At 50.1% G+C, this 18293-nt stretch overlaps 1 protein-coding gene across 2 annotated transcripts in view; it reads right to left on the reverse strand.

The window, feature by feature from the left end:
• Positions 1-18293, reverse strand: part of RNF43 (ring finger protein 43) — a 61173-nt gene that overhangs the window by 8227 nt on the left and 34653 nt on the right. Inside the window, exons 3-6 of one of the 2 annotated variants that reach the window (XM_004684419.1) lie at positions 7396-7518; positions 1005-1079; positions 760-891; positions 77-181 (exon numbers count right to left, since the gene is read on the reverse strand). In XM_004684419.1, coding sequence (XP_004684476.1) covers positions 77-181; positions 760-891; positions 1005-1079; positions 7396-7518 — 435 coding nt within the window. The remainder of the gene's footprint in view (positions 1-76; positions 182-759; positions 892-1004; positions 1080-7395; positions 7519-18293) is intronic. The other variant, XM_004684420.2, reaches the window with a different exon arrangement.

The raw sequence follows: 18293 nt of genomic DNA on the forward strand, positions 1-18293 counted from the left end.
CCTCCACCAGGAGCCCACTCCACACACACACACACACACACACACACACCCTCCACCAGGAGCCCACTCTGCTCACCGGCCTGCTGTGGTGGGGGCGGCACCGTATACGCAGCACCGAAGTCAAGATGACCACAAAGATGGTGCCCACCACCGTCAGGAGGATCCACACGTCATAGTCTGGCTGAGGGCGTGAGCAGAGGTGGAGAGGGTCACATGTCTGGACAGAGCTGGCCCCTTTGGAAGGAAATGCGGGGCCCCCTGGGCTTTCCTTTCCTGCAGCTGGGGTAGAGCAGGGAAGGGGCTGCACGGAGGGTGGCGCCTCTCTGTCCACGGCACTCCCAGGAGGGGTTCTCCTGGCGTCAGAGAGGTGAACTGTCTAAACCCACCTACTTAGGAAAAGGGGAAAGGGCCCCTCGGCAAGGGGGGCGCTGCAGAGTGAGGAGCTGAGCAAGGCTCCCAGGCAGCAGAGAAGGACCCTCTCGGGCCCAGGGGCCACAGCGTCTCTGGTTCTGCTAGGCTGTGCTGAAACCACAGCTGAAACCAAGCCTACAACTGAGTTGGCCTGATCGGGTCACTGCAGATGAGACCTAGAGAGGGAAAGAAGCTTGCTCAGGAGCATGTGGCTGGTGGGTAAAGTTGGACTCGAGGGATTCTAAGGCCCTTTTCACCACACGAGTCCACAGGACCTGAGTTGGGGGTAGCCGCAGGACAAGCCGGGGAGGGGGCAGCTGGCAGGGGCTGACACTCTGGCGTGCTTACCCAGGCCGGGGGCTCCTTCAGCTCAATCCTCACATGGGCCTTCTGGTTCTTGTACACAAACTCCATCAGCTTCTCGGCATCATGACCCCAGATCAATACCACTGGCCACGTCAGCCCCAGCGGCTGCTGCAGCTGCAGGGGGAAAAGTGCCCAGAAGGACTGCTGGGTCCTGACTTCTCCTGCCCCTGGCAACTTAATCTTCTTCCGTCCAGCCCCCGCCTCAAACACCTGAGGTCCCTGGGTACCTGCTCGGCAGCTGCTCGATCCTCAGTGATGTCAAAAAGGACGGCGCTGGCTCCCCGCTCGCCTGCCATCCGGGCCTGTGAAACATGAAGCAGAGACTGGCTGGGATCAGAGAAGGATGGAGCCCGCTTACACCCTGTCCTGACCCCTCACACATCCACCCCTCCCCGGATCCTGCACACCACCTCTGCACACTCATGCAGGTCAGTGGAACCCCCTTCCCCTGCCTGTTTTGGGCTGGGCCCCTGCCTTCAAAGGGCCCCGGTCAGGCCTTCTTTTTGTGATGGAACAAACTTCCTAAGAAAGGGTTTACTAGTTGCAGGGTGACAGACTAGGCTCTAGGGCTAAGGACAAATAAGACCTAGCCCCTTCCCTCAAGTTACACCAGTCTGAGTGGACAGAGAGCTGGGAGTGGCCAGGGTGCATGGGGGGTCAGAGGGCATCAGCAGAGAGGTGGAGAGATCTTGCAGAACAGAGTGGGGCCTGCCTGACAAGAGGAGCCTGCAGGCCCCCCTCCAGCTCAGGCGCGGTTCCAAGAGTGAGGGACACTGCTCCCACCCAAAGCCTCTGTGGCAGAGCCCCAAGCTCAGCCCATCGTGTGGCTCTCTCTCCCTGCCAAACTCTAGTTTGCCAACTCTCTCTGGCTTCAGTTCAAGGACTTAATGGAGTCCCTGCCCAGGGCTTTATCCCTTCATTCTCTCCCTGAGGGTGGCACTAGAGGCACTAGGCAGGGAGGCTGTGGGCTGTTCCCACAAGGACATAACTGCACAGGATTTTGGGGTCAGAATTAGCCAAGCAGGCAGAGCCAGAGCTAGAAAGAGACGAAATGCAGGCATCTGGGGGCTCTGTGGGGAGAAGACACCAACTGAGGGTGGAGCTCAGGACAAGGGCAAAGGCCGACAGCCTTCCTGGCCTTGCGTGAGGGCTCCCTGCCCAGCAGGCTCTGCGACCTTCCTCTCTGCAGCAGGCTCATCCTGTAATGGCATCAGGCTGGAACCTGTGGTCCCTGGTGGCCTGCTGAATCTTTGGGGCCTTCCTGCAGGCATGGAAGGAGTTAATCCTCTGCAAGCAGTGGTGGCAAGAAGAGGAGCCAGGGCTGGGGCTTACTCACACTCTTAGTGCTTTGATCTCTGCTTCCCTTCCTGGGGAGAGCCTGTCAGGGCAGGTCTCCTGCCAGGCAGGCCTGGGGAGCGGCCCCCCTGCTCCCCACTCCCTGCTCTACACGCCCCAGGCTGCAGCAAGGGCCAGGGGGCCCCTAAGACCCAGAAGCCCGCAGGCAGGGGAGCTGGGGAGAGTGGCAGAGACACTCAAGTGAGGCCCCATTTTGGTCAGAAGAACTTTCCCTTCCTCCCTCCCTCCCTCCCCACTTCCTCCCTACCCCGGAGCTGAGCCAGGCCCTCTAGCAGCACCCAGGCCCAGCCCTGGCCCAGGCTCGCCAGTGTGAGTGACTAAAAAATCACAGGACTCCCGAATAGAATTATTGAAGAAACTGAGGGGTCACAGATTTCATTGCCCTCTCCTTCCATTTACTTCCAGGAAGTCCACCCCACCTGAGGTGACCACAGGCAAAAAGAATCTTCAGAGTCTTCTAAACCAGGTATGGAGCAGCTTAAGTGGAAAAGGAGGAGTCTCTCTGCTAATCTCATAGTCCAGGGACTTGGTCAGGGGGTGGGGAGGTCACCCCAGTGGTCACAGAATTGAGACTCCTGCATTCTCTGTGTTGCCAGCTGCGGGGGCCTCGTGTTTCCCATTCCCGGAATGAGACCCTGGACACAGCCCTCCCCAAAAACACGAGGGGAGGGCAGACTTCCTTCTCTAGAGATTTTCTTACATCCCCACCCTTCTCTCTTTGAAGGATTGGGGTAGGAACAGTGGAAAGTAATTACCATGACATTCAAACACCCCAGCCCATTACAGCCCATAATTACAAAGTTGTAAAAGTGATCAAAAAGGCCCAGAGAGTTGGCCAACAGGGAAACAAACAGGACTTTCAGGCAGTGGGTGCCTGTGTCCAGAGATCTAGGAATCAAACAACAAGATCTGGGGCAGACGGCAGCCCACCCTGGGGCTACCCATGCCTCCCTCTAGTTCACTTGCACCCGAGAAAACTGGAGGGATGGAGGAAAAGGAGAGCTTCTGTGGCACTGAACTCTGGAAGGCAAAGAGTCTGAACAGGAAGGTTGGACTTTAGAAAGACACCCAGAGACGTCCTTGGAAGATGCAGTCAGCCAGTCCCGGGAGCAGCAGCAATACTTCCCACAGCCTTCACCAGTGGGAATCGCCACAGAGAAAGTGGCGGGAGTGGGGAGGGGGGACACTCCCCCACCCCCCCCACCCCCAGCCTCTGCCTCTCAGGGCTCGGTTGCTGCACTTCCCTGGGCCTCACATGTCGCCTCCAGGTGCCATGGACAGTCTCTGTCTACCTCCTGCTTAGCAAAGATGGACGCCTACTGTGCCCAGTGCATCAAGCCAGGGAAGACCAAGTCCCTCACATTAACTTATCATCTAGTTGTTGGGACAAGGCATAGATGGATAGATAGATAGATAGATAGATAGATAGATAGACAGATAATTATAGTGCTGATAATAGCATTCTAGAGTACAGATGAATGAAGCAGAGCTGAGGTTTCCAAGCCTTTTCTCATTGCAGAAAACCCTTCCTTTCACTCCCTCCACAAGCATACACATGCACACATACACACATGCAAAATCAGACACAAATCTTTATTATACAAATCAGATCAAAGTGAGCTGAAGTTGAGGGTGGGGCTGGAGGTCAAGACTGCAAGGTTCCCCTATGCCCCAAGACACCTCTAAGAAACATGGTGTAGCATGCATGGAAGAGCCCATGGGCACGTGCCGGGGAGGGAGATTAGGTGGAATAAGCCAGTCTAGAAAAATTCAGAAGAAAAGAAGTGGGAGTCATCGGGCTTGACAGCAAGGAAGTCGAAGGTTATAACCTTTATAAAGATCCACTCTGCCCAGATTTTACCCTGAGCCTGCTACTATTAGCTGTGAGACTTCGGCGAGTCATTTAACTGCTCAGTGCCTTACTTTTCCTTCCTATAAACTGGGGGTAATAATATGACCTACTTCGTTGGGTTGTTTTGAGGACTATATAAGTTAATCTATGTATGAAGTCTTATGAAAAATAGTGCCTGGCACAGAATAAGTGTTCCTGAAGTACTTGTTATGCCAGCTGTTGCGCTGAACGTTCCTTACATACATGACTTCGTGTACTCCTCCCAACCACCCTGTAAGACAGTTACTAGTTTCTTGAACTGAGCGAGACAAAATAACTTGCCCAGATCACACAGCTCATATCCAAGCAGCAGGATTTCCACCCACCCAAACCTCGGCCTCTGGTGCCCGGTTACCAGGGCATGGTCTCTATGGGAAGAGAGGCACAGCTTGCACCCATCTGCTTGCCTCCAGAGCCAACTCCTCCACCAGGCACAAAGTCATGCACAGGCCCAGGCATGAGGATGAGACCTACCTATCACAAGGATGTCTAGAGAGCTGCTAATAAACAGGAACCAGCTTGGGTGATCAAGTAGAGGACTAGTGGTAGTGGTGGTGATAAGAATGGAAGAATCCAGAACTATGGGGTTGGTTTCAGAAATCAAGAAGGATTAACAATGAAAGAAGAAACTGACCTTGTTGGCGATAAGAGCATGGTATAAAGGCATCAGTGACGACGATGGTGACTGTTCTGATTGTTTACTGAGTGGTTACTATGTGCTTGGCAAGAGGCTGAGCTCCCAGCTGCACTGTCTCATTAAATCCTCATAACCGTATGATTTACGTCCCATTACTAATGCCCCTTTAAGACGAGGAAGGAGGCTCACAGATGTGCGCTAGAATGTGCAGGTCCCCTGAGGCTCAGACAGAGCAGGCCGAGAGCGCGGTGGGTGCAATGCCCCACTGCACAGACAGAGACGGCCAGCCAGGGCAGGTGGTGTCAGCAGTTCTCAAAGTTCCTCACCAAAGACCCATCTGCTCCCTGTACCTCCCAGGAGCCATTTTTTTTTTAAAAGATTTATTTATTTATTCATATAGAACTGGGATACAGGCCAGAGATGCGGAGGGTGAGAGGAGTCACCAGAGACAGAGTGGGGAACAGAACAGGCAGATCAACAAAGTACACTGCTGAGGGGAGCAGCGGGCGGGCCAGGAGAGGTCTGCCACGCCATGTGGTCACCTTCCGGGGCAGGTGGGAATCGAACTCATGCGGAAGTGGCTTAAGCCTCTCAGTGCTGTGCTTTAACCCACTGCGCCACCAGGGAGGGCCCCAGGAGCCATTTTTTAAAATGTTTTATTACGTTAATTTTGATACCTTAAATTTATTTTCCAGTGACATAACTTGTAACAACACTGAACTGATGGGAATTCCGACCAAAAGCAAAATGAGCATTTTAATTAAATTTGTGGGACTCTTGAGATAACTGGAAATAACTCAAAGACCCACATGACTACATTCACATTTTGTTCCTCCTTTGGAACAAAAGACCCCCAGGGGAGATGCACTTGGTTAGGCCCAAGGATGACCTGACAGGAGCAGTGGAGCTGGGGGGGGAAGGGGGGGAGGTGGGCAGAGCCATCCCCAGAGCGACAAGGGCAGAAACAGGAAGCAAAAATGGGTGGAGGTTGGGAGCACAAGCACAGGCAGTGAGCACAGAGGCTGTGGGAGAAAGAGGGTCAATGGGCCACGGCCAGAGTGCTTCTGCGCAAGCCCTAAGGGCCCTTTAGGGATAGGTTAGGTTAGGTCCGGTGCTGTCTGGCACTCGGCACACTCTATCTGCATGCTCGCGAGGACCACTGGGCAGGGCATAAAAGTAGCACTTTATGGTAGTCGAAACAAAGGCCCGGCAAGATAAAGTACCTCAGAGCATACTGACCACACACCCTTTGCTTCCCAGAGTCCGTATACACGTCTTATTTCTCCTCGAGGATTCGGGCCCCCAGAGGATGAGGAGAAACACCTCCTCTCAGGTCAGACGTGCCCACGTGTGTCTGGATTCACCCGCCGAGTGAGCAGCCAAGTTTTTCTAAGACTCTTTGTCCCTTGCATCTGTCTGTCTCACACACACATTCTCCACTCACAGCCACACAGTACCGATGTCAAGCACACATTTACCAAATCAAAACATGAATGACATTTGTCCATATTTTGTAAAACAAGGGAAGTGTCCAGAGGCAGGGGGAATCAGCATATCACTGCTGCTGCTGAGTTTTGCACTCTCAGCCCTTCAGGTGTGTCCTGACCCCCCACTTCCCTCCTCCCCTAAGACCCTCTTCTGCATCAGCAGAGGCAGGGGGTGGGGGAGAATGTCTTCCCCTCCCTGTGGACACCACATTTGGGATCCTGTCCACGTTCCTGCCTGCTGTGGGCTCCGGTAGGAATCTGTGGTACTTCTTGCAGGCCTGTGGTTCCATTTCCTCAGCCCTCAGGGGGCATCGGGAAATCCTCAAGGGGTCGGTTGGGGCCTGGTACACAGGGTGGGGCTGTCATGCCCCACTTCCATCAACCGGAGAGCAGGGCCACCTCCTCCAAGTCTGTGCCACACACAATCTAACATCACTCTCATCCATGGAAATCTTTGCACAGAAGAGTGGTTTTCCTCTCCAGAATGAGGAGGAAAACGCAGAGAGACGCAACGCTCAGGTTTGAAAACTGGTTCAAATCTGAGCTCTGGTGCTTCCAAGTTGCATCACCCTAGCAAGTTACTTCAGCTTTCTGATCCTCACTTGCCTCATATGTCAATTAGAGAATAATAATGTCTAGCTTTCCTGATTGTTGTAAAAAGTAAATGAGATAATATATGTAATCTGTCTCATCTCCCACCTGGCATGTGGTGAGCCCACAGAAAGCAGCAACAAATATGAAAGTAGAGTCACAAATGCAAATATTTATAGGGCCTGGGAGGGAGTGGGCTAGTGGGGACCACAGCAAACCACCGAGCACATGGCTGGGGGTAGGGGAGAGCAGCAGCCAGCTCCAGACTGGGGGTGTGGGGTCAGATTTGCTATCTTGGAGGAAGGCTGTGAGTTTGCTAAGGGTAGGGGCAAAGGCTTCCGTTTCTGCTGTCCTTGCAAGGTGCTCAGTAAATATTTCTGATTTCCATACTGCCCTGACCCTGGGCAGGGTTGGGGGATGTTCAGGAATTTCCAGGTGAGGAGAAAGGAGATGGAGTAGGGGGCATGCCCTCGAGGTAGACGGCTGATGGTGAAGGACAGAGACCTTAATTTCCACCCCCTGAGGCCAGTCATGGGGTTAGGGAAACTTGAATGAACTGGGAGAAAGGGAGAAAGGGGGAGAACAAGCCCTGGGACCTCTTACAGCCCCGAGATGGGCCGAATTCAGAGCGTGTGTGAAGTCAACTGTGATTCTACCTTGCTGGCCAGTGACAGGCAGGGCCGGGGGGCCCGTTGGGGACTCTCCAGCTTGACGATGCTGATGAATCCAGGCTCCAGATTGTCATCATCACTGGCGTTGCACAGGTACAGAGGGTGGGACTGCAGAGAGAGAGACTTGGGTTAGGAGGCTCGGAGCGAGCTGTGAGCACCAAGTACTTCTGTGTGTTCCAGGCCCTTCCCAAACAGGAAGAGGAGCCTCCTTCGTGGACTGTCCCACAGTAAGCTAGTCGCCACTGGTCGTCCTTTCAGGGGTGCCAGGCACAACAGAGGATGAATGGAGATGGGACAGAGCAGAGCAAAAGGTGCTCACAAGGGAGACCTGAAGGAAGAGCTTCCAACCACCCTCAAGTCCTGGTTGTCCAAACTGGCCATGACAGAGGGCTTGTCCTAACCCTAGCCTCTCTTACCTGCCATTTCTTCTAGCTGCTTCACAACCCCAGGCCAAGAGAATATCCATGTGTTCCTTCGTCAGTGTCCTCAGAATCCTCCCTTCCCTCTTTGCTCCCCATGGCAGTGCTGGGTGTTTCCTCAAGACCCCTACCAGCACCCTGCCCAGCAGCTGTTGCCCTGTGGGTGCCCGTCTACCATGGGGCTTGGATCTTCTCACTTGATCCTGCTTGCTCCTCTCAGAATCCCCTTTGCCCCTGTCTATGCCCATCCTGAGATTAAGTGGGGCACTAAGAGGGCGAAGAGACTATTTGATATGAGGCTTGGCTATGAGGTAATTCTGGAACAGCATAATGCCTGGGGTTGGGGGCATCCTGTCCCCAGGATGATGCCCTGGAGATGGAGCCAGCTCAGCCACCTGCTCCAAGGGTATGGAAGGTCAAGTCCAAGATGCTGTAGCTGGGCTAGTGCTAAGCAGTGGCTACCCAATGCATGCTAACAGAAACTGGGCGAACATACTCTCTTCTCACTCAGTCTGATTCCAACACCCCCTTGAATCAAGAAATTTCCAGAGAGCTATGAGAACAAAGTATGGATACTCCTGGGGACCAGGGACTCCCACATGGTGGAAAGAATCAAGAAAGGGGAGCTGTCCACGCTTCCCTTTCCACTGCTGTTGAAATCTAAAGGACTTCCAGAAAGAACCATCAAAGAGAGAATTTTGAATTTATGAAGATAATGTCAATGATGAAAGCACAGTCACTACTTAAAAGCACTTAAAGTCATCTTCTCTCACTGTATTACTGCAGTCCCTTGAACAAATACAACCACCTTCCTTTGAATTGTGTCCTTGTTCAAGAAAAATCTTTGGACAGGGGGTGTTGAGGGGGAAGAAGAAATTCCATTGTTACCCCCAGTATAGCCGAGGGCTATTAGTCTGGGGGTGATCAAGGTTTAGTGTGGGAGAAAGTTTATGCAACCCTCTCCACTCCTAGAGAAGTTTGGCACCTAAATCAGGGGATGTTTTCACTTGCCTCAACAAGCTCCACTGGCCTGTGTCTGTCCATCGGCCCAATCATGTGTCCACTCATGTCTACGATCTAACCCCACAGAAGGCCCCTCGGTGTGAAGCTCTCAGGAGCCAACACTGGGTAACACAGGCCCCTTGTCTTATAGACGTCCAGAGGACAACAGTGTGAGCCCATCGGGCCGTGATGTTACTGTGCAGTTTCATTCAAGGGCCTAGCAATCCCCCGTGTGAGGGCAGGTGGCTTCAGCACTCCCTTGGGAGTGGGTATGTGTCCACTCAGTGGGCCGCCTCCAAGGGGCACGGCATTCTCTGGAGAGGGAGCAGCCTGGCCAGGGCTGGGAGGGGCCGTTCAGGGAGGCCAGCACCAAGGCAGGCAGGAGCTGACACTGGGAGAGTCAAGAGCCAGACCCGGGAGCAGGCCTACAGGTGTGCATCTGAGAAGGACCACCTGGTGAGTACACAGCACAGCTGGGCATGGTGAAGTCTCAGTTGTCAGCTGCTCTAACCACATGCAAGATGCGAGACCTTGCTTCACGAGCACATTGAGAAGCCATGGAAATCCAGTGCTTCACTACATCCCTCCCCTCGGCTGCCCTCCCCTCCCCAGAGTCCAGCTTTCTCGTGATGATGCCAGAATGCCTCTCACAGACCGGTGGGTCAACTGGGAGGGAGGGAAAATCACTTTAGAGAAGAGTGGTCTTTAGAGAAGGTTTGCAAATACCTAACCACCAATGTGCCTCAGGCCTTCACAGCAGGGACCAGTCTGTACAGCACAGTGCTGTACTGGAGGGTGCCTTGACAGGGAAACGCTAGTCAGTCACCAGACTTCTCTGGCCCTCCCTGTGGAAGAGGGAAGGGGAGGAAATGAACCATTAGGAAACACCTCCAGAGAACCAGGGTCCTAGATGCTATCTCACTAAGGAGCTGGGTGTGATCATTCCCATTAAAAAGAAAGAAGCTTGAGGGCCCTCCCCGGTGGCGCAGCGGGTTAAAGCACTGCACTGAGAAACTAAAGCCACTTCCGCATGAGTTCGATCCCCACCTGCCCCGGAGGTGACCACATGGCGTGGCAGACCTCTCCTGACCCGCCCACTGCTCCCCTCAGCAGTGTACTTCGTCAGTCAGCCTGTTCTGCTTCCCACTCTGTCTCTGGTGAATCCTCTCACCCTCCCTGAGCCTCTGGCCTGTACCCCAGTTCTGTATGAATAAATAAATAAATCTTTCAAAAAAAATATATAAAAAAAAAAAAAAAGAAAGAAGCTTGAGGCTCCAGGTCACACAAGATTAGAACTCAGCTCTGTCTGACTCCATCCTCTGGAGTCATGTAACGCCAAATGAACACAGAGCCAGTCTTCATTGTCCACGCTAATAATTAATGATAATAATGGAGATAATTTACATTTATTGAGTAAATGCTGTGGACCAATGATTACTTTTTAAACTAAGGTAACATTGGCTCACAACACTGTATGTTTCAGAAATATAGGATCAGGATCCCACCTCTTCAGAGGTTATGTTGCCATAGCACACCCACCTCCAAGGCACCCACGCTCCTTTACTATAGTCCTCTGGCCCCCTCCACCCTTTCCTCACCTCCATTTTGAAGATGAGGAAACTGAGGCACTAACCATGCTCATTCTTCTCCCTTCAGAAGAAATGGAAGCAGGGTAAGATTTTTAAAAGTTGATAACATTTGCTAACTGACTTTGAAAACATGCCTTCCCTCATGTTTCACATGTCTTCCTAATAACATTCCTAAAGTATAGAGGCCCAAACACAGGTCCCTGAAATATTGCTGATGATCCTAGGATTCCAACCCACACCTTCTCTTTTCACTCTCCGTGCTCCCCGGGGTGACCCCAGCCAAGCCTGCGGCTTTGGTTTCCACACACAAATCATTAATAACATCTGTGCAGCTTAAGCCTCTCTTGAGTTTCACACCTATGCCTTTAACAAGGTATCTCAAACATAGCATCTTCAAAATCTGAGCTAATTGTTTCATCTCTCCTCCAGAGTTCCCTATTTTAGGGACTGGAACTACTATCCACCCACTATGCAAGTCAGCTGTGCCTCCCACCTCCTCTCTCTCCTCACCCCCACAAACACACCCAAGCAATCAGCAGAGTTTAACTATCCCGCCTCCTAAACATTTCTCTTGCTTGTCCTCTTTCCTCCATTGCCACTATGGCTACTCCAATACAGACCATCAGAGTGACCACAGTTTACTGAATCACTTCTTAACTGGGCTCATCTCGCTCCGTCCCATTCTCTACACTAAAGCCAACATGGGAATAACTTGAGTATGCTACTTGAAGTCCTCAGAAGGCCCCTGAGAGCTCTAGGGATGGTGTCTGGACTTCTAGACATTAGCTTCAGACTGTGCCTGCTTGGGCTCAGGACCTTCTGCCTTGCTTCATGGCTCACTGTGCTCTCCCATCCTCTTCCTCCACTGCAACCCGTTCCCAGGAATAACTTGTTTCACATCCACACATTCGGCACTGGCCACCCTCGTGGGATAGGTCAGTGGACTCTCTGGGGCCCTGTCCTTCCCAGTTATTTTGCAGTCTGCTACTTCCCTCTCGCCCCCAGGCTACAGCTGACCTCCCCTGCTCCTTGAGTGCCTGCCACAGAGTAGGAACTCAATCAATATTTCCTGATCAAATATTGAAGGTCCACAACCAGATAACTGATAGTTAACTATAAGATAACACACTGCACACCACAGTCCTGATATTGGTGACTTTGAGAGAGGAGTTAGAGAGGAAGTGGGGAAAGACAGGCCGGTGCTTCGCGGTGAATACTTCAAAAGCCAACATACGGGATATTCAGTTGTTTGTGTGGTTGTGGAAGTAGAGGACAGAATGAGAGCGACTGACATTTTGTCCTGTGTCTGTCCCTCTTCCCATTCTGAGGTAGCTGCCACCCCTCATTTCCTTGCCTCAGGGGCATCTGCTGAAAGCAAATGTTACTAAAGACCAACTCTGAGCAATGTTGAGTGTGCTGATGCAGAAAGGAGTGTGGCTGGGGTGGGGTTGAGGAGGGGATAGAGTTCCAGGAATCCTAAGGGAGGGGGGACAGGCCAGGAGATGTACCAGCCTGGCGAAATCTTCAGCCTGTGTCCCGGGATAGACCCTGGGAGGCTGGGCCTTGGAGAAGATGATGTGTCACAAGGGGTAATTTTTATGGCGACCAGCCTGGACACAGATCCCCTCAGGTATTCCAGCTTACCTAAAGTCCCAGGACCTTTGAGCTGTTTTGGGAGCGCTCACAAACGTTCCTATGAAAACAAATTTCCACCCACCTAGTGGGCTAGGACTTGGAGGTCAGATTTAATTTGATAAAAAGAAAATCAAGTACTATGATATTTCTTTTGCAGTTATATTTGGGGCAATGAAAACTAGACTCAACTATATTTTTATATGGTTTGACTCTTTTATGAGCATATTCTCAGATTAACAATGAAAACAAAACAGCCATTCCACCAGTATGCTTTTCACTGCCCACTGAGGCGGTGAGTAGCTCTGACGTATAACACAGAGGCTGTCCTCACCTCCTCCTCCAGGTAACTGTCAGGTGGGAGGAGAAGAAAAGGGGCCCAAGTTCACTTGCCTCCTCGGGATGCAAGGTCTCCTAATGACCAAGTGGCAAACATGATTTCTACGTTAGGCCACCAGTCCTGTGGCACCAGGAAGGGGTGGGGAGAAAGGGTTTCCTGGGAGGGCTCGTGGGGACATGATGAATTTAGGATTATCTTCATGTTATAGAAAGGCCAGGAGATGGGGCACTCTTACTGGAGGTGCTGCCCTGAGGGGCACGTTAATAGGACCTTGCTGTCAGGGCCAGGCCGCCCAGGCTGGGAAGTCAGATTCGCTCACCAGAAGATGTGTGCAATGCCTTTGGGGTGTGCTATAGTTCATCTTCTTGACGCTGTTTCTCTGTCCACCTCCTCGAACTTAATCTGATTCTGTTCCCTCCCTCCCACCCCAAACAGACCCAAGGTTCAAATTCTGACTCCATCATTGACCTGTGTGATGTTGGGCAAGTTATTTAGCCTTTCTAAGCCTCTTATTTCTCAGCTTCACAAAGGGAACAAAAATGCCTCCCGATTACTGGGAGCTAACAGGAGCCCACAGTAAGTGCTCATGAAATGGTGATTATTTTTATTACATCTCCAGTCGCGAGCCCCTCCTCGCTCTTGGAAGGGACAAAGCCCTTTCAGACTGCTTCTCTTCTGGCCATCAACGGTGCCTCTGAACGCCAGCGTTCCACAGGCAGTCTGGGACAGCTCATTATCCACGGTCACTTCCCTCCTGTGCTCAGGCCTCCAGACCCCACTGAACAAGCTCTTCCAGTTCTCAGCCCGCCTCCTTCCCATGAAGGAGGCCATGTGATCTCATTACCTCCTCACAAAGGGCATTCCAGGGCTCAAGTGAGCCCCGAACTTAATGCTGGTCTTACTTTTATCCGTGGCATCTCCTCCTCTTAGGGTGTGTGCTTTTGCAAGCAATTCTTTAATGTCTCCTGTTTCCCAGCCACCCTCCACCCCCACCCCCCATCTTTACCGCAATAATCTCTTAGTTCTCTGATTCCACATACAGACCTTCAACCAGGCCTTGGACAGGTAACTTTACTGCCTACTACAATTTTGCCTTTGTAATCAGGAACATTGGCTGGACATCAAAGGCAGCCTTCTCCGCACTTCCTCTTTTCAGATTCTATAATCATTCTCTTCTGTACAACCTCCATTACCTGAACTTAGAACTATCTGACTTTTATCTAAGGCAGCAGGACACACCAGCACCATAAAGTCAGTCTCCTCTCCTGTAGCTGTGGGGGTGGGAAGAACAGATTAGCCTGGAATTGCTGCTTCCGGCTCCCAGCACCAGAACAGCATTGGAGGCCCAATCTGGTCACCTTCACTTAAGAGGTCGACATTTACATCCTCAGGTTCCATCCTACCTGTCCAGGCTTGGGTTTGAAACCTCAGACATGTTTACCTTAGCCTGCCACTATGTCTGGATGGCTAATGTTTCCTAATGAGTTAAGTTGGGAGGCTAGAGAATGGTCAAGAGGATTTATTTATTTAAATGTTTTTAACAAGGAAAATGTATTCCTGCTTAATTGTATGATTTAAAAAAAAAAAAAAACAAGGAAAAAAAAAAACAAGGTGGAACTGGAGAAAGATAACCTTATCACCTGATGGGAGGGAACTAGCAGAGAGAGGATAGATGGCAGAAGCCACTCGTATTCTTACCTGATCCAGAAAACCCTGCTGGGAGGGACAGGGGTGCTTGGCCAGCAAGAAATCTGAAAAGAGGAGAACTGAAGTGATGTGCTAGCTGCCAAGAGGAAACCATGTGATAAAGCCTGAGAGGAAAAGGGTGCTCAGCACATGTTTTCTCTGTGATCCTAGGACTTGGTGAATAAAATTCACTGTGCATCCATACAAACTGCCATAAGTTTGTAAAAGAGATGTGAGTTGTTGACAGCTGAGCCTGACTCATAGCTCTACAGGGCTTTTAAGACTTGCTTTTCAGACTTAGAGGAGGAATGTGAGGCTCAAGTTCCAGACTGTCCATGCTCACGCAAGCATTCAGAGAGACTGAGGTCTCCTTTTCAACCCCGGAGCCCTGCCTACTCTGCATGCTACCCTCAGGGGCATGTGCTGGGGCGCACTCTGTGTGGGACCCCAAATATTAGTTGAGCACTACAACACATGGATGGAAGTCTTCAGGATCCCTATTACTAAAATTTTTCAAATTTGAATAGTTCTTAGCAACAAGACAGGCGCAAGTACTGTCTGTGCCTTTTCCTCTGGGCCCAGGCACTTTCTGCCCAGAAGCCTCAGCTTTCTTTCTCTCCCTAGGAGTCCTCTCATCTCTTCTCCTAGCCACAACAAAGACAGCCAGATCCAGACATTGCTCAGGGATGCTTTCCCAGTGAATAGTCCATGTTTATTTAGGATGAGAAAGGTGTGCCTTGAAATTAGAGGTCACAGAAGCTCAAATGATGGTCATTCAGCTAGACTACCACTTTGGTCACTGCCTCACTTCACATTAGAGACTCTATTCTTCAATTTAAAATTCCCCTACCTTAGTCTCAGATTTGCCTGAGCTCCATGATGTAACTGAACCTCTTTGCACTGGCCCCATGGTGGGGTTTTCTGACCCCATACTCTGCCTGGGATCATAGTGAAGGTGGATCACTGGATTATAAGCAGGAAGAAGAAAGAAAGGAGAAAGGAGAGTTAACTGAGTTGCTTTGAAATAATTAAAAAATAAATTGGTATTGCAGGAGAAAGCTTACTTGGTAGTAGCTGGACAGAGAAATGGAGAAAAAGGTTAGGCACCCAAGAGGCAGCGCTTTTGTCCATTGTACCCCTATATAGAAACAGGTTTTGTCCTGACTCGACCCAGAATGACTTCTAGTCACAGGCGTACGAGGAGGCTACTCCTGAAAGCAGAAGCAAGGAGAAGAATCCCATCAAATATCAGTTTAGTGATAGCAGAGCTCTGTAGAAAGGCAGTAAAATGGGACATGAAGCTTCTGGGGTTCACGAAGGTCAAGACCTTGGAAGACACCCAGTCATGCAGTTTGAACTCCTTTTCTCCATCATGTGAGGGCTCAAATTACTGAGACTCCTACGAGAGGTCCTAAAATGTCAGCTGAGTCCTTCTCCGTAGTGACTAGCATCTCAGCGGGACCCCCACCTTCACAGGCCCCCAGTCTGTACACAGCACTCCTGGAGCCCTTTGTCTAGCCACATCTTGCTCAGGAAGGTCCTCTGCAGAAAGGTCTTGACACATGTGGCCATGTCACTAGCAGTAACATCTACTCACATTTTCAGCATAAGGGTGTCAGGAGATTTGGGTGAGGAATCTCCCTAAGCCATCTTCCCTTACTCTGACCATGAGTTGTAGTTGATTAAACTTTCACAGATGTTCCAAGTAAACCTGATGTGCTCTTTGCAAAAAGCCTGACAGAGTCTGCTTTTTGATTTTGCTGTTTTTGTGCTAGCCACACTCATGTCAGAGATGACGGGAGTTTAGAAAGCTGCTAGAAGTAGGTGGTGTATGTTTTAAGATAATTACTTGGGTTGACATCTGAATGCTGAAAAGGTCAAAGAGTAAAGACAGTTCTTGTGAAAAAAGACCAAAGAAATGGGACTTAAGGAAATCAGATTATTTAAATATGCCAGAGGCACCTCAGGACTACCGGCAGAGCTACTCAAGCATTACTAAATTGGGTGGTTTCGATGCAGAAAGTATAGAATGATTAAATCAATCTGGTTATTTAACACACATTCCATGTCTGCCAGGCTTAGCCATCTGCCTGAGGTATAGGGATTTCAAGTTGGCCTAGAAATTCTTATCCATACTTTAAAAAAAAAAAAGATTTATCTATTTATGTATACAGAACTGGGGTACAGGCCAGAGGTGTAGGGGCGGTGAGAGGCTTCACCAGAGACAGAGCGGGGAGCAGAACAGGTGATCGACGAAGTACACTGCTGAGGGAGCAGCGGGCGGGCCACGAGCAGTCTGCTGTGCCATGTGGGTCAGCTCCCTGGTCGGGGATCCAACTCACACTTGATTGGCTGTGGCTGGCTTGCAGTGCTATGCCTCAACCTCCGAGGCCACACCCAGACTTCTGTCTCCCACAACTGATTTGCTCAGGGGCTTCCCATCCCTTCCTGGGCCAATACTACAGCCAAGGGGCAGCTCAGCTCCGTCTAAGTCCTGGCTTTCATTGTTTTGCTGTGAGAGGGGGTGGAGTGAAGCTATAGAGTTTGCTTGGCTGACTCCAGTCCCCAGTTCCTGGAACAAATATTGCCTTTGCATCACAAAGTAGAGAAAGTATGGGCTGCGGGCCAGTGTGTCCCTAAAGAACAGAGGGAGTAACAGAGGGAGTATGGAGGTAGTGGCACTTAAAACTTAGAAATTAAATCAGAGAAAGTACAAAATTATTCAAGCCACCAGCCAACTCAGATACCCAGAGTCTCCTCAGAAGCAATTGGGGGGCTGAGATCAGGCCAAAGAGGCTTCTGTTCAGAAGAGGCAACAGTCAGGATAGGCTTGTGTTGGAGACAGCCCAGGGCTCCAGCCTCACTGCTGACAGCCCTTTGACCACAGCCCTGAATCCCTGTCCACGGGGTGGCCCTGGGGAAGAGGCCGGCTTTGGGGGGACTGTTTAATGATTTGCCAGCAAAGAACAAGGCAAACAGACTCCTGGCAGCTGCCTGGATGCAACAGGAGAGTAGATTTTTATTCCCACCCACGGTGTAGCCTTCCAGGCAAGGGATGAAAGAAAAAATGAGAGATGGTATTGCGAGAGCCTGTTAGGGTTTGCCATTTTGGGTTCAGCATTTCACTGGGTCTCAACGGATGGTGCTTGGGTATCTTGGCATAGGTGCCAATTGGTTTTCATTCTCTGAATATTTTAGTAATTTCTAACAGCAGCAACCTAGGAACTAAAAAGTAAGATATGTAAGTGGCCTCTATTGGCAGAGTTCTAGGTATAAAGAGAATTAAACCAGAGAAAAACACTGTCTTTGCTCATAAGAAACCTTTTACAGAAAATGCATGAGATGGGAAAAGTAGTTTGATTCTCTGCTAAAGTCCTTTTACTTTTTCTTCCCTTGCATCATTCCCTCTCTTCTTAAGAAAAAAAGTGGCGTTTCCCCTATCTTTAAGTCTTACAGCTCTCTTTTTGCCCTCAATGCCCCCCCCCCAAACCCAGATTAGGTTCTTCTCTATTCATCTTACTAGTTCTCAGTTCTCAGAATTAAACCTTGTCCCCTAAATATCCCCTAAAGAGATATATTCAAAATCTGTAAATAACACTTCTTATATCTATATAGTCATTGTTTTACTGTGGCCCACCCTAGTAACCACTTCCTCCTTCAGAATGCCTGGTTCTTAGCAGAAGTTCAATAAAGTATTAGTCCTTTTGTCCATGTAAAGTAGATTCTGAGCTGTTGAAAGTCAGAGACTAGGTGTCATTTGTCCCTTAGTATAATACCACACACTTAGTAGTTATTAAGGGGGCGAATGCATGTTGAACTATCTGTTTTAAACACAGACATGAGAAAAAATAAATTTGATGGTCGCTTGTCATTTGATCAGAATATGATTATCATATTTCTTGCTTTCTTTTCCGAAATTGTATACTTCCTGTGAGTTTTGATTTTAAAGTCAAGTTTACAATATTTCGACCTCTTAGCAAGGAAGCGTTCTCTTCCTTCCCTTTTATATTGCAATAGGGCTCCTCTATCACCTGGAACAAAACTCAGTTCTTTCAGAGAAAACTTCCTGCTTAAAAACCCATTCCCAACATTGTTGTATTGTCTTTCCTCAGTATCAATGTGCTGAGTCAAACATAATCCCTAATGGGGAAAAAAGGCATCTCTCCATCAAAAAGAGGGAATGGCTCAAGAGTCTTAAATTTGAATGTAGGTCTA

The sequence above is a fragment of the Condylura cristata genome, unplaced genomic scaffold (assembly GCF_000260355.1).
Source record: "Condylura cristata isolate star-nosed mole 26May11 unplaced genomic scaffold, ConCri1.0 scaffold00017, whole genome shotgun sequence".
NCBI lineage: Eukaryota > Metazoa > Chordata > Mammalia > Eulipotyphla > Talpidae > Condylura > Condylura cristata.